Below are 13,688 nucleotides of genomic sequence, written 5' to 3' on the forward strand. Positions count from 1 at the left end.
AAGCCATTTGAGGCGAGGAATAAGCAATATCGTCATCTGCATGACCAAGAAGGAACAGTTGGTTCCATTATTCGGAGGACACGACTACACCTGCGGTGTAAATTCTTGTGACACAAACAGTAGGGGCATTTGCGTCACTTTTAACTTTCAATTCTGTTCATATCATTGTCATTTCCTTCATCCTTTTTTTGGGTGCACTCCTATCACTCCATACATACACACTGATAAAGGTACTGAGCAGTTTCCCTGATGCGTTTCCTGTTGAAAATCTATTTCTCGATAAGAGCAATCATTCGCGTGAGACGAAATGTCATGTTTTGGTTTGGCATCGGTACATTTATGCAAATTATTTTTTTAAATTATAATTTTTTTTTATCAGAAACAGACAATACGGGTCAACTTCTTGAGTCGTGCACGCTCACTGCAATGACTGTTCAAAGTCATATCTGTAGGAGCTGCAGACTGCACCTCTGAAGCTTTATTTAGAGTCTGGCAGTTCCCCACAAAATCCTCTGTCGATTACTTTGCATTATTGGTGCCAAAGTAAACGGTTCAGCACTGAATCCAGCTGAAAACAACACAGACGTCGCGTTATATTAAGGGGCTCGGGCCTTTCAAAAAGCTTTGTGAAAATGTGTCCCAATTTGATGTTACCAGTGTGTTTAAAAAGTTGGGACGAGGGTGTGTGTGTGTGTGTGTTCCTCTTCCCCTGATCCTTCTGTAAAGCTTTTGGAGGCCTAAGGAGGCCAGTTTCCGTCGCTCGATAAAGGATCTCATCTCTTCAGCGGTTCAGGGGCTCCCGCGTTTCATAAAATCTCCGAATGCTTCTTAGTGGGCGCAGACAGACCAGTAAGCCCGTGGATTCTGTTGTGATACGTGCGGCACGGGGTGCGTCTCGCTGAAAACGGAACCTTGGAGGGAAAAACAATGGCACGGCCTGGGTGGTGCCATATGTCGCTCCAAAGCCTGTATGCGTCACTCAGATGTCACTCTCGCTGACGCGCCACCTTCACAGATTTGAACAGTGAGCTGAAAACAACCTCTAAAAATCCCACTCAAATTCACTTCAAAGGAATCCTTAAAAAGATAGATTATAATCATTTTTGTACTCCTTTCTATTTGAAATGTCAGGATGAGCTGTATTGTCTATTCTCGAGTCCACGCACTGATCTCTAGTTTCTAACGCTGCTCATCACCAATGAGCCTCATACCTGTAGACAGAGACCTCTCTGGATTATGTCAATCTTTCATCGACGGTAGGAACTTTCTATGATAAAATCCCCAAATTCTTTTACATTGACAAACATTTTTTTCATAAATTGCTCATATATGTGCCGACACAGCCTTTGAGAGTTGCACCCCCCCCCCCCCCCCATTAACCCTTCAAGAAAAGACTCTCTGTGCTGCTCTTTTTAAGCCCAATGACGTTAAAGACCAGTTTAAAGGCAAGCATTGCACACGTACAGTCTTTTTTTGTTCCCCCATCTCGGTTTCCTTTAAACACGTGGCCTACATGTTAGTCTGCATCAGTGCATGTACTCTACAAAAATCTAAATAAAAGCTCCCTGTCTCGACGTGTTATCTTTGAACTGATTACAATGACATAAACCCTCATTTTCACGTAACTTATTATTCATATTTCAACACAGAGGCTCAAACATGTTGGGAATCCGACTTTGTTTACTCCTAAATGTTACCACACTCTTCCACGGGGACTTTATCTGAACAATAAAGAAAAAGGGGCTTCTCGTGCCGAAAGTGAACATCTGAACGGCAACCGCCGACTCCTAGATCGTCCGTAACATCTCGGTTTTGCTCTCGAAAAAAAAAAAAAAAAAAAAAAATCTCTGTGACCGTTTCAAACGGGATCTATCAAATGTCACTGTACAACCTATATTGAATTTCCACTCAGTCCGAGTAAGTGAATTCCCTCCAGTTCTCAGTGGGGGATTCAATGGCAGCGAAAGCAAAATCGCTATCAGCAGTTTTTCTTAAAGGATAAATTCAAAATCATCCATCAAATCCCAATACTTATTCACTTTGTAACCCCCCTCAGGGTGTGTTCCAAAGGGCAGTGCGCTGCAGCTTGAATTAAAAGTGAATTCACACACGAGGGAGCAACGTGCACATGATTAGATAATTCCTGGATAGTGAGAAAAGGCGGGAGTGTTTATGCTGCACACAGCTTAGTTTGTTATCGGCCCCCGAAAACAGAACGGCCTACTGTTCGGCATCAGAGGGGAGAAGCGTTGGAGGACATATGTAGGCGTGCGTGAACCTAAGCGACAGTCGTGTCCGGGAGGCCGCTCCCCTGGACAGATGAGCTCTATTTTTACTCCCATTCCTGCTGGAGGTGTCCGGTTTCTCCCCCCCGTGCTGTGCTGTGGAGGGAGGGCGCAGGGAAGAAAAAAAAAAAAAAAGAAAAAAAAAAAAAAAAAAAAAAAAAATCAACGCTCCCTGTTTCGCAAGAGTCTCTGGTACAGTAACCGCATCCCCCAACTCTGCAAACCCTCCTCTTCAGCTCTCCAATTCTCCAGCTGACTTTGGGTAGTAAAGAAGCAGGGGGCTTAAAGAAAGAAAGAAAGAAAAAAAAGCGTGGAATTGTGTCACCGGTCAGTTTTCAGGGTGTTTTTTGTGAGCCTTATTTGGAGTCGAGACTATGTTTGCTGAGCCAAATGTCCAACAGAGCAAACACAGAGGATTTTAAACATTATATTGATGTTGAAATATATCAGTTCACTGAATAAGAGAGACGTGTCTGTGTCTGTGTCCTGCATTTGTATTGTTCCCAGCACCCACAGCCCCTGAATATGTAATATTTGATCTGATTAGCACAGAAGTGCCTGTGAAATGAGCCACTCGTGAAGTCAAGTTGAAAGTCATTTGGTCATTCAACTCACTGCTCTATGTTGCCTCCTTGTGGTTTTTGCGCGCTACTGCATAAAGGGGATCAGAACAAGAGCAACCACTTTGAAGAGTTTATTGCTCAGACAGGCAAAAGCTTACACACAATGTCGGGGGGAGGGGGGGGGGGGGGGGCACCTTGGTCACATGACGCAGGTTTTTTTAATTTTTTTTTTTTTTTTTAATATACTGCAAAGAACTTTGTCTTTCTAGGAAGAGGGACAAACATAAAAGCATCTGTATCAAATTTCTACATGACAGGGATATACAAAAACTGCAAAATTTTCACCTCATCTTTTCACAGTCTGAAATTCAAATACTAATCGCCCCCCCCATCTTCTAAGTCTGATAATCTTAAAGACAACACAAAAAATTAACCAGGAAGCGACAGAGGATATCTCCATACTTTTGATATGACTAAGAAATCCTCTTGTTAATAAGACGCCATGTTTTGCGTGGGGAAGGGGAGCAGGAAAAAAAACCAACAAAAAAACGCGGCACATCGTCGGCAGCCGGAGCCACAGTCCCCGAGCATTTGCTTCACATTCACATGCATGCGTGAGTCAGAGAGCAGTGTAAGTCTTCTTGTTGTTAGATTGTCTGCCGTGTGGGTTGTGGGGGGGGGGGGCTACCTTTTGACCCGTTCTACAACTCAAACGCTGGAAACCTTGCTCTCAGTGGCTGCAGAAGGTCTGCCAGGAAGTAGATGGTGCCGGCCATACCTACAAAACAGAAAGCCACACTGTTAAAACCTTTCGCACATGGTTTTAAGCGTTGCTTCGATCGAACAGGAGTGTTTCAAGCATCCTTTTGGTTTTCTTTACTTTGTACAGTGAACCCTCGCTATAACGCGGTTCACCTTTCACGGTCTCGCTGCTTCACGGATTTGCATCGTGCATTGTGTTCTGCATTCTGATTGGCTAAACAGTCTCTCCACTTCTTCTCTACCTGTGTGTCAATAACGTTGCGGTTTAATATGTACACGTTCATTACAGTTCTCAAACATAATCGATGGTGGCATGTCGGTATATATAAATATTTTTTCCCAGAAGAAAAAAGAGCGACAACAACTACCGATAACTAAGCTCTTCTCTCGAAAAAAACACACCTGCACCACGGGCTTTAAAAGAAAAAAACGCTACAGAGCGGAGTCAGCAGCTGCTCAGTCAGAAGAGCAGTGAAATACACGTGAGTCACTATTTGTCCTACTGTACTTTGTATTTTTTTGCATAATCATTTTTCATTTTCTCCCGTTCTAATCCAATGACTCGGGTGGCGGTGGGGCGGTGCTGATCTCCGCAATTTGAAGCCTTCAGTTCGTATTGATGATGAAAATGATTATTTTACAGTAGGCTACAGTAGTTATTTGTTAAAAAAAAAAAAAAAAAGTTTATACAGTACTTTTATTTGTTAAACAAATGCTTGGGCCCGTAAAAAGGTTTTTTTCTTTGGTTTAAATGCATTATGAAGTATTTCATTGTATAATTGTAAAAAAAAAAAAAAAAAAAAAAAAAAAAAAAAAGTTTCTACTTCACGGATTTCGCCTATCACAGGTTCTTTTTGGAACGTAACCCCCGCGAAAAACGAGGGTTCACTGTACAGCAAATTCTGCCTTTCCAATGGTTTAAAGTGAGGTCTTCCTAATCGGAACTAACCCACTTTCCGAAATAGCATACGTGCGGTTCCAATCGCATTATCAACTAAAACGAAAATCATTTGATCAGATGTCAGTGGGAGATCCCAGATAACACAGCTGTGTTTATGCAGGGTCTCTACAACGCCTTGATGCCCAATGGGCCAAGTTTAGGACTTTTCTTGCACAAGGTGCAGTTTGCTTCAGAAATATTTCCATCGACCGGCTTCAACCATGAGGTAAAATTGTTCGTTCTGAAGCCACAAATGGTCAAATTTGCATTTACCCATCTGAAACAAAGCGTAAAGCGATTAGCCGCTCCTCAGTTACGGCGCTGCTAGCAACCACGAACAGCATCCTATATAGCAGGTTGTGCTCGATAAATTTGATTCCAAAATCGTATGTAAGACATTTTCATTAGATTTCATGAGAATTTTAGACATTTTAAGGCCTTAAATTTAAATGATTGGATTTTAGACTTTTTAAGACCCCCCGTTATGACATCGAAGCTAATGAACGGTGTGAGCAAACAAACTTAAGCATGCATAACCTGATCGGCAGCTGCGCTGGGAATGAATTACTCAGAGGGAAGCAGGTCAGAGTCATATTGTACCGCCCTCTACGTAAACCGAACGATTTCCACTGCAGTGTCTCAATACTCTCGTTATCAAGATACAGGTGACATACACGCCAACGAGCTACAACATTGAAACCACTGACATATAAAATACTCTGGTGGCAACTGGTGTAAATGTCACTTTACAGTCTTTGGTAGCATCTTCTTGACCACATCGCCAGCAACTCGGTGCATTAATTTCCCTCGGAGCAGCCATCTTAGCCGAGTTAAAAGCTAGATGTTGTTTTTTTTTGGGGGGGAGGCTGCAGCATCGGTGGAATCCCGGGTGTTGTGGCGCTAAGCTCAGCCTGCTGGTGGTCCCTTCAAAATCTGAAGTAATCGCCACTGCCCCACAAATTCAAGCGATTTTGGACAACTTACAGCGACTTAGAACGGCGGCGTCTCAGCCGTCTCACATGCTGCACGCGTTACAATCTGTTACAAAGTTACCCGACGTGTATTTACTGTAAATATCTTTTTGAAGATTAATCAATCAAACAAGTCAAGCCTCGGTGAACAACCCAGACTGGCCCAATTTCATGGTTTTTGTCTCATTTAAACTGAACATTTTTTAGCTTTGGGAGCCATAAATATTCGGCTGGCAACTTGGGAGAATGTCACTTTGACACTAACGCCACTTTAAAAAGTAACTAATAAAACTACTGCCTGAAAAGTGAGACCTCATTCTGATCCGAGCGTCGGCGATGATGCGCCGGAATGAGCCCGACCCGTAATAGAACCTCTCCCCACCTTCGAGGGAAGCTTGCACAATATCGGACCAGTGGTTTCAATGTTGGGACTGCTCGGTTTGCTGCCGAGATGTTAATACAAGACGTGAGGATAGCCCACATTACTCGAGACTGGACTACGTAACGAATAGTTAATAGTTCATAATGGATTTTATTATATTTAATATATATATATATGTTCAAAAATATTTGAAAACAGGCCAAGTGGCGGTAAATCTTAAAGATTATAAAGTGTGGAAAACTTGTAGAAACTGAATCGCTTAAGGGGAAAAACACTGCGTTGAAAGGCTGCTTCTGCCGTCCGCCTCCGGTACACTCGCTGATCAAAGATGATTGGTTATATTACAGCTTCTCAGTTATAACCAGTGAGCGGGTTGTCTTGGATTACCTTCAAAGAGAGAGAAGGGCGCGTCTGGGGTCCGGCATCCATGCTTTCCGTAGTACATACACCAGTCTGCAAACTGCAGAGACAGAGAGACACAGAGACACAGAGGGTTCATAACACTGAGCACCAAGTGATGCCGGTAACTGTTCAAACTTGGGCTGCTCTCAGTTAAAGCCCCTGCATCTGGGGGGGGTATCAGATTATGACCACGACGGCGCTCTGCTGCGGTTGTAGGATGCAACGTGTCTGAAGGGGTCGATTTCCATGCTTTGCGGATAGATTCATATTAATCAAAGTACACGTGGGACTGCTGCCACGGGGAGCGCGTCCAAACAGAGCCCGTCGCTCCCCGCTCGGGAGCTGCTTTGACGCCGACTCGCACGGACAGCTTCCAACCTGTTGTCAATAAAGATAAAAGGCCCTGCCTCTCACGCGCCCGCCGTTTCCCCGAATAATTTTCAATTTGAAACTTTTGGTGAGCGGCCAGCCGCGCTATCAACGGCCCTGCTTTGAACAAATCAAATGTGTATTTCGCATCCTACATCAAAGTCAAAGAAGACCAAAGAAAGACGCAATGTTAAGCGTGATTTGCGAAATGACACTCTTGGGCTTCAAACTTCTACACGCGGTAGGTTAGAGGTTTTGGTGCATTTCAATAAAAAAAAAACATCAAATGTGCTCACTGCCCCGGCTTATCGTTTCTTCTACCAACGTTTCTGGCAAATAATCATGATGGATGAGCACCGAAGTTAATATGTGCAGTTGTCCCATTACTCAAAGTTCCTCTCACCATGCAGGCTCTGTAAAGGTGCTTCGGGTCCTGCGTTTGTCGGTAGAGGGCCAGGAAGGCGTATGCGTTACCCGCCGCGCCGTGGCACAAGCCGTAGCCCTTCTTCAGCAGACCCCACCGCCACACCACCTCCCCGCAGTGCAGAGCGTCCTCCAGGTACTGAGGGATCCCAAAAGCCTGGAGCGAAGAAAAATATTACATTTCAACACACGATCATGTTGTTCTTTCATTCAAAAAGAAAACAAACAAAAAAAACAACTACTTAGGCTTGTTATTTCTAACTGTATTAGAGTTGAATAATAATAATAATAATAAAAAAAGACTAAACTCCACCAAAAGATGGCAGCATGACTCTATCAGCGAAGCTGACCTTTTCCACCCGACTCCAAACACAAATCCCCAAACAACACAGCGCCCATTTGCTTATTTGCCTTGTACGCCTGCAGGAGCATGTAGATGACCCCCGGAGAGCCGTGACACCAGTGCACCAGCAGGTCCCGATCGTCGCCCATGCAGGGAGGGTAGTTCCCCGACGGGAACTTGAGGCGGCAGACGTGGTCGACGCTGGGCTTCACCAGCCTGTGCACGTGCTCCTCGGCGGAGACGAAGCCTGGCTGTGGGAGGAGGGATTAGGCTGCGTTTAGTGGAGGATGAAAAGATAACAGGTGGCAACTTTGGAACACACAGAGGACTTACTGGACACGAACCGCCAAATGCGAAATATTTACAGGCTGTGGCTTCTTAGATTTGCTCATTTTCTTTGTCTCACCTCAATTCAAATTGAACATTTTTAGCTTTGGGAACCAATAAACTGACACACTGCGAAGTTTGTGGACGGCTCGGCCACCGCAAATTGAGCACCCGCATTTAGCCTGTGATAAGCTGTCCCCTTCTGTGTTATATGTTCAGCGATACGCAGTTTGCAGAGTTAATCCCACAATCAGAACGCTCCTTGGGAGCCCAGCTTGAAAGATTTGCCGGTTTTTGGCTCCTTTTCTTCCTCCTCCCGGAAATGACATTTCCAAATGAAGGCTGCTGTGGAGATGGAGGAGATCCTTTCAATACAAGCAGAAGACTAATCATAGGGTTGATAATACCTGCATGAGGTAATAATAGATGCCTGCCAGGCCGTGGGCGGCCCCAACGTACTGCTCTTGGTACCACTCGTACATCAGGGGGCTCTGGTTCTGGACCCGGAACTTCCTGCTGAGGTGTACACCCGACGCCAGCACGGCCTCGCTGATCTGAGGGAGGAAACGAAAACGTCAAAGCTCATCCGATCTGAGCACCTGAAAGAGATTACTACCAGCAGTTAGATATCATGTTTCAGACGTAGCCAATCGGGGTGACTTGGAGGATGTCCGATTATATCCGGAGACGCAATGAATAACACTTGAATAATCTTCCGGTTTTATTTGTGCATTTATGTGTTGTTCTTATGTCTCTGAGCTGCCACCCGCCTGCTGGATGTACTGCAGCGGGATCCTGTCTTGCCCGAGCTGCTGGTTGATGAAGACGAGGGAGTAAAGGTAGCCCACCCGGCCATAAAGCAGCTCGTCCGGCAGCCCACCCGAACCGTTCACCACCGTCGGGTGATACTGAATCAGTCTGGGGGAGAAGCACAGGAGTGAGACCATATACCATACCTTAGAAAAGCTTTGTGGTTTCCGCGAGATATTCCCGAGCCCAATTAATGGCATCGAAAATGCAATCGCAACTTCAGCCACTGGAAGTTCAATAAACTGGATGCGAACCGCTAAATTAGACTGATCGCCGACTCGCGAGTGGCATTTGAGAGATTGGAATCGGTTAATCGCATGGTAAGAAAAATGCAGCAGAAAAGTGACTTCATTTATCGACACCTACGAACCAGCGCTGACCTGTTAATGCACTCGTCGGCCTCTTGGAACCTCTGCAGGCGACAGTACACGACGGCAGCTACAGCCAGCGGCCCCGCGTCCCCACACAGGAAGGTGACGTCATGGCGTCGGGTCAGACACGCCAGGCTGCGGCTGATATGTTCCAGCGCTTTCTGGAGGAAGGCATCTTCTTTGAACACGCTGTGTAGGTGCAGGTGGAGCAACGCTATGCCTGTGGACAAACAGACACACAAATACATTTAATGCGTTAGACCGTCACCGACGCACGGCTGCACATTTGGTTACCACACCCAATCGAACACGCATATAAAATCATGGACTCAAATGGTTCTCATTGTAAAGAAAGAAAGCACTGAAAAACAAAATATATGAGCAGACGAGTTGGGTTTTGACTGTTACTTGAGAGAAAAGACATTTTCAGAGGACCGTTTTCTACATTTAACAAGACAATAAACCATCGTGAAGACAAACTCCCAGATTTCAAATTAGAGGTGTCTCATGTCGGTCAGATGGTCTAAAACTGATCGGAAAACACCTCCGCTTCAAGCGAACTGTTCATTTTCTTACCGTTTTCCCCTCTGAAAAGCTTTTTAGAAAGCTTCTGATCAAGTGAGCAAACTTGCTTTGCCCTTTTCTTTCTGCCGAGTTCTGGCATTCCCAAATATGCCCGCTTTCATTCAACAGTTAAATGGCCAATTAATCGATTGGAAGATTATTTCATTTTCCATTTTTAGGACAGTTTTGTCGACCACCTTTGTCTCTTTTTGCCAGTGAAACAAGATTTAGACCCAGAACAGGTCAAATCGTTACTATATCAATATTCCATATTAATGTAACTGGTTAAAAAAAAATAAAAAAATGAGTAAAAACTGTTTTAAGACAAAAGAGTGTCTGGAATGATCACGATCACTTTGTGCAGCCTTATTTCTTGACATAAAGATATCATATTATTTGCAATAATTTATACCAAGTGTGTAATTCTGTCATCACCTGTCCAGCCCGTGTAAGTAGTGCAGTCTCTTGGATCAGCAGACATCAGTCCATTTTCCATGACAGCTAAAAGCTCGCTGACCTTGCTGCTGAGCCTCTGGGCAAACCCCGGCGTGATCTGAAGGTAAAGAAAAATTAGCATTAGGAGATGGACTTGAAACATATGCACGCGCACCACCCCACCCCACCCCACCCCACATTACCCTGTGCATTACCTTTCCCTGAGAGTCAAACAACGACTGCGTGGAAGCAGGGTTCCCGTCATAGTCCGGGTACGGGTTCTTCAAGGCTCTTGTGTCCATTTTCACAGCCTTTTTTACGGCTGTACTGATTTAGAAGTGGGTCAGGCAAGAAGACAATCTGCAGAGGCAAGAGGCGATGAAACACAATGGTAGAAAAAAAATTGGCAAGCTATCGATCTTACAACACAATCACACAAAACACAGTGAACTGGTTGTGTAGTGCTACACACGCCCACACAAAAGCTTAGCTCGCCTCAGCTTCAAGTTAGCTTAGCTATACCGCAAGCAGCTAGCTCTTAGTCTCAGTGGTAGAAAATATTTAGTGGAAAGTCTAGAAAACGGACGACGTAATGTATAAGTATGCAATAAGAGGAAAAAGCAGAGGAGAGGCGCAAATTACGCACATGTTACAGTACCTCTGCTAGTGCTGCAATGTTGATGTTCAATCTTCTTTGAGGGGAATTTTACTGACGAGATAACAGCAGCAGCTAGCTATGTCGCTACTGCCATCTCCTGCTGCGGAAGAGGAACTACAACATAAAAAAATAAGATTGTGGCTAAAAAAGTGGGAAAAGGAATAAAAAAAAGTACGGATATCATCAACAAAACAAAAATGAAAATGAAAAATTGACTTCAAACTGGACACTAATATGAGCAAAGCAAAGTTCTGTTGAAAAATGAGAAACAAAATTATGAGACGAAGGAAAACTAGCACACAAGTTCGTTTCCAAGATCCTCAACCTAGTGGTCAAAACTTTTGATTCTTCTTCTTTTTATTTGTGTACATATATTCGCAAGGGGATATTTACATGAAGGCCAGAATAAAAAAAAAAAAGAAAGTATTATATTACAAAAGGGATTCGATTCTGTACCTGGACAAAAGTCTTAAATTCATACAACTGTTTATCAACTGCCCTTTGCTTGTAAATGCACTTGTTCCAGTCCATATCCATATTGATATAACCACATTTCCGAAGCAGCTTTGATGTGTAGAATCCAATATGTGACTTAAAGTTGTACAAAGACAACACATCCGATTTTGTCACATTTTTTTTTTTTAACTTGATGCCAACAGCACACCTTAGTTTCACAGATTGCATCAGCATTGCTCTCCAGTTTCGGAATCTTCTGCTGTCAGCAAACAACATGGACATGTTCATGCTTTGCTAAAGTATTTGCAAAATTACACCCATACTGGTGATGCTAATGACTTCCGATACAAACACAAACGTTTGTATCAATGTTCACAGGGTGATGTTCACAGATGACACAGACTGCTACCATGGAAACGTCGCGTGCCACCTTCTGCAAAGCCCAGTCGGCATTGGTGTATCTGCGGATGCTGATGATGACTGCCGTAGTTACAGAAAACACAGGGCTGCTACTGACCGGCACTCAGCACAGTTTCATGGCCAGCCCTGCAAGCCTGTAACTTGACTGTGAATGGCATGGTTGATGGAGTACACTGCACGTTCAAAAAACTGTGTGCTATTGGAGAGATGCTCGAAGAGGCTTTGGTTACGGCTTGGTTATAGGCCACATTCTAATCTCTATTCAAGCTATTTCACAGCCTAACAAACTTAGTCTTACTTCAGCTGTTTTTTATATAAACATTGGCTTCTGTGAGTCTGTGAAGCCATAAGAGGCTAAGTTTGATCGCTCGTCCTGACTTTCGCTGACTTCTTTCTGAGTTGCTTACACTCAGGAGTGTTTGCTGTATTTCACTACTTCCCATCTTGATGACTTGAGGAACCTTGTCTTTGAAAAGTGCAAATAAAGCTGATAATTAGACCATCTAGAGCGCTGGATTTGCTTCCATCATCACTGTCGGCCTTCTGTTTTTTTTTTTTTATTATTTGTTTACTTGTCTGCTTTTTACGTCAAAATTTCCATATCAATTGACCGGGCTGTTGCAGGTGAAGGCTAGTCGTGCGGTGCAAAGTATAGAGTCTTTTGCTCTTACGCCTCGTGACTGTTTTACCTTGCCTTGAGGGACGCGGAATGGAAATGAGGTTGAGAATGCGACAGGATTCAGAAAGGGGACCTTCGGGCTTGATTAGAGCTTCTTGTTGAAAGACACATTATTGAACCAACCCCCCCCCCCAACCATCGCTGAGGGAAAAAAAGCTTCCTGAAGGAAGATTATTAAATAGAGGAGATATTGATCATTTTTTGTTTTGTTACCAGCCGGCACAAGAATACAAACGTGACTTGTAAAGCATAAGGATACTGGTGTTTTATAAGGTTTTTTCCCTTATCCGAAATGAACACTGATATGAAAGAAAAATCACCAAACTATCAAACCGACAAGAACCTGATCCTACGAGCTAAGTGTGTGTCGTCAAAACATCTTTTAAAATCCTTTTCTATAATCCCTCATTGTCGGCAAAACTGCCGTTGAAGTGGTGGAGCAGCTTAAACCATCCCAAAACATTGAGTGTTCAAGAAAGGCTTGAAAAGCGTTCATTTAATCCTTGACATTTGCATTAAATCAAGTTCAAATGAGGCTATAAACACTTGAATTGGGTTTCTTTATAAGTTCAGAGAGACTCACATATTTTAGCACCAAAATCTGAGATGATTTTTGTGCCAAACTGAAAGGAAATGGGACAAACTGATAGGCATAAACCTGAAAAGCGTAATGCCACGACACACCGAGTTATTGGCACAGAGGCATGGACACTAATTCAGTTCAGCATGTAGCCAGCTCTGTGCAGCTTTGAGCTGATGCCATCGTTGTCACATGCTCCCTCCCTGACTGTTAATATTTTGATGTTCTACAGGATTATGCGAACAAGTGTTGGGTAAGTAGGGCGCTTGCTTTGCCTCAGTTCAGACTTGTGAATCTCTTCAATCGGTCGATGTTTTCTGAACTGGTCACATCATCTGCGACACAGATAAATCTCTAAATGAGACTGTAACATATAAACGGATCCAAATCTTTGACGCTGTATATGTTACATTTATAAATACAATAGACATACAATCTTCCGAAATCATGACATCTCTAAATTTATATTAGCATATAAATGGAAATCGTGCTGATAATGAATACAATTTATGATTAAACGTGTGTTTTTCTAAAGAACAGAGGAAACAACCCACTTTCTTTTGTTACTTTAGCTGCAGTACTTTGATTAACTGATGCTGAGATTTGGCTCACTTTAGCCCACGTGCTGGTTTTGGGCCATCGTACACAGGCACATGTACAATGATTTTTTTTTAAAAAGAACCGAATACAGCACGATGTGGCAAAAGTCTGTTTCTAAAAGAAAAGAAGAAACAAGAAAAGGGAGGACAATGGCAGAGTCATAAGCTGGATCTTTAAGGAAAGAAAAAGGAAAGTACACCAATGCACAGAAAAATCCGAGACAAGACATCTGATCAAGATAATTGCGTTTGTCTTATTTGTGTGTCAAACAGTCGTACAAAGGAGCTATTTTAGGAGATGATACTTGAACCCCATACCAGAACAGAACTACAACACCAATAATACGTC

The 13,688-nt window shown here is 43.5% G+C and overlaps 1 protein-coding gene across 2 annotated transcripts; it reads right to left on the reverse strand.

Annotated features, from left to right (window-relative positions):
• Positions 1 to 2,966: 2,966 nt before the first annotated feature.
• Positions 2,967 to 10,697, reverse strand: lancl1 (LanC antibiotic synthetase component C-like 1 (bacterial)). Of its 2 annotated transcripts, none has more exons than XM_075477527.1 (10): positions 10,606 to 10,697; positions 10,163 to 10,307; positions 9,948 to 10,065; positions 8,958 to 9,168; positions 8,538 to 8,685; positions 8,175 to 8,321; positions 7,509 to 7,691; positions 7,078 to 7,254; positions 6,291 to 6,363; positions 2,967 to 3,626 (listed from the first exon to the last, which is right to left on the reverse strand). In XM_075477527.1, the coding sequence occupies exons 2-10, from the start codon at positions 10,247 to 10,249 to the stop codon at positions 3,550 to 3,552; spliced, it is 1,221 nt and encodes a 406-aa protein (XP_075333642.1). In that variant the 5' UTR covers positions 10,250 to 10,307; positions 10,606 to 10,697; the 3' UTR covers positions 2,967 to 3,549. The 2 variants fall into 2 exon arrangements, with proteins under 2 accessions (XP_075333642.1, XP_075333643.1); XM_075477528.1 differs by having other exon boundaries at positions 10,594 to 10,652.
• Between the last annotated feature and the right edge of the window lie 2,991 nt (positions 10,698 to 13,688).

This window comes from Odontesthes bonariensis, chromosome 11 (assembly GCF_027942865.1).
Source record: "Odontesthes bonariensis isolate fOdoBon6 chromosome 11, fOdoBon6.hap1, whole genome shotgun sequence".
NCBI classification, from domain to species: domain Eukaryota; kingdom Metazoa; phylum Chordata; class Actinopteri; order Atheriniformes; family Atherinopsidae; genus Odontesthes; species Odontesthes bonariensis.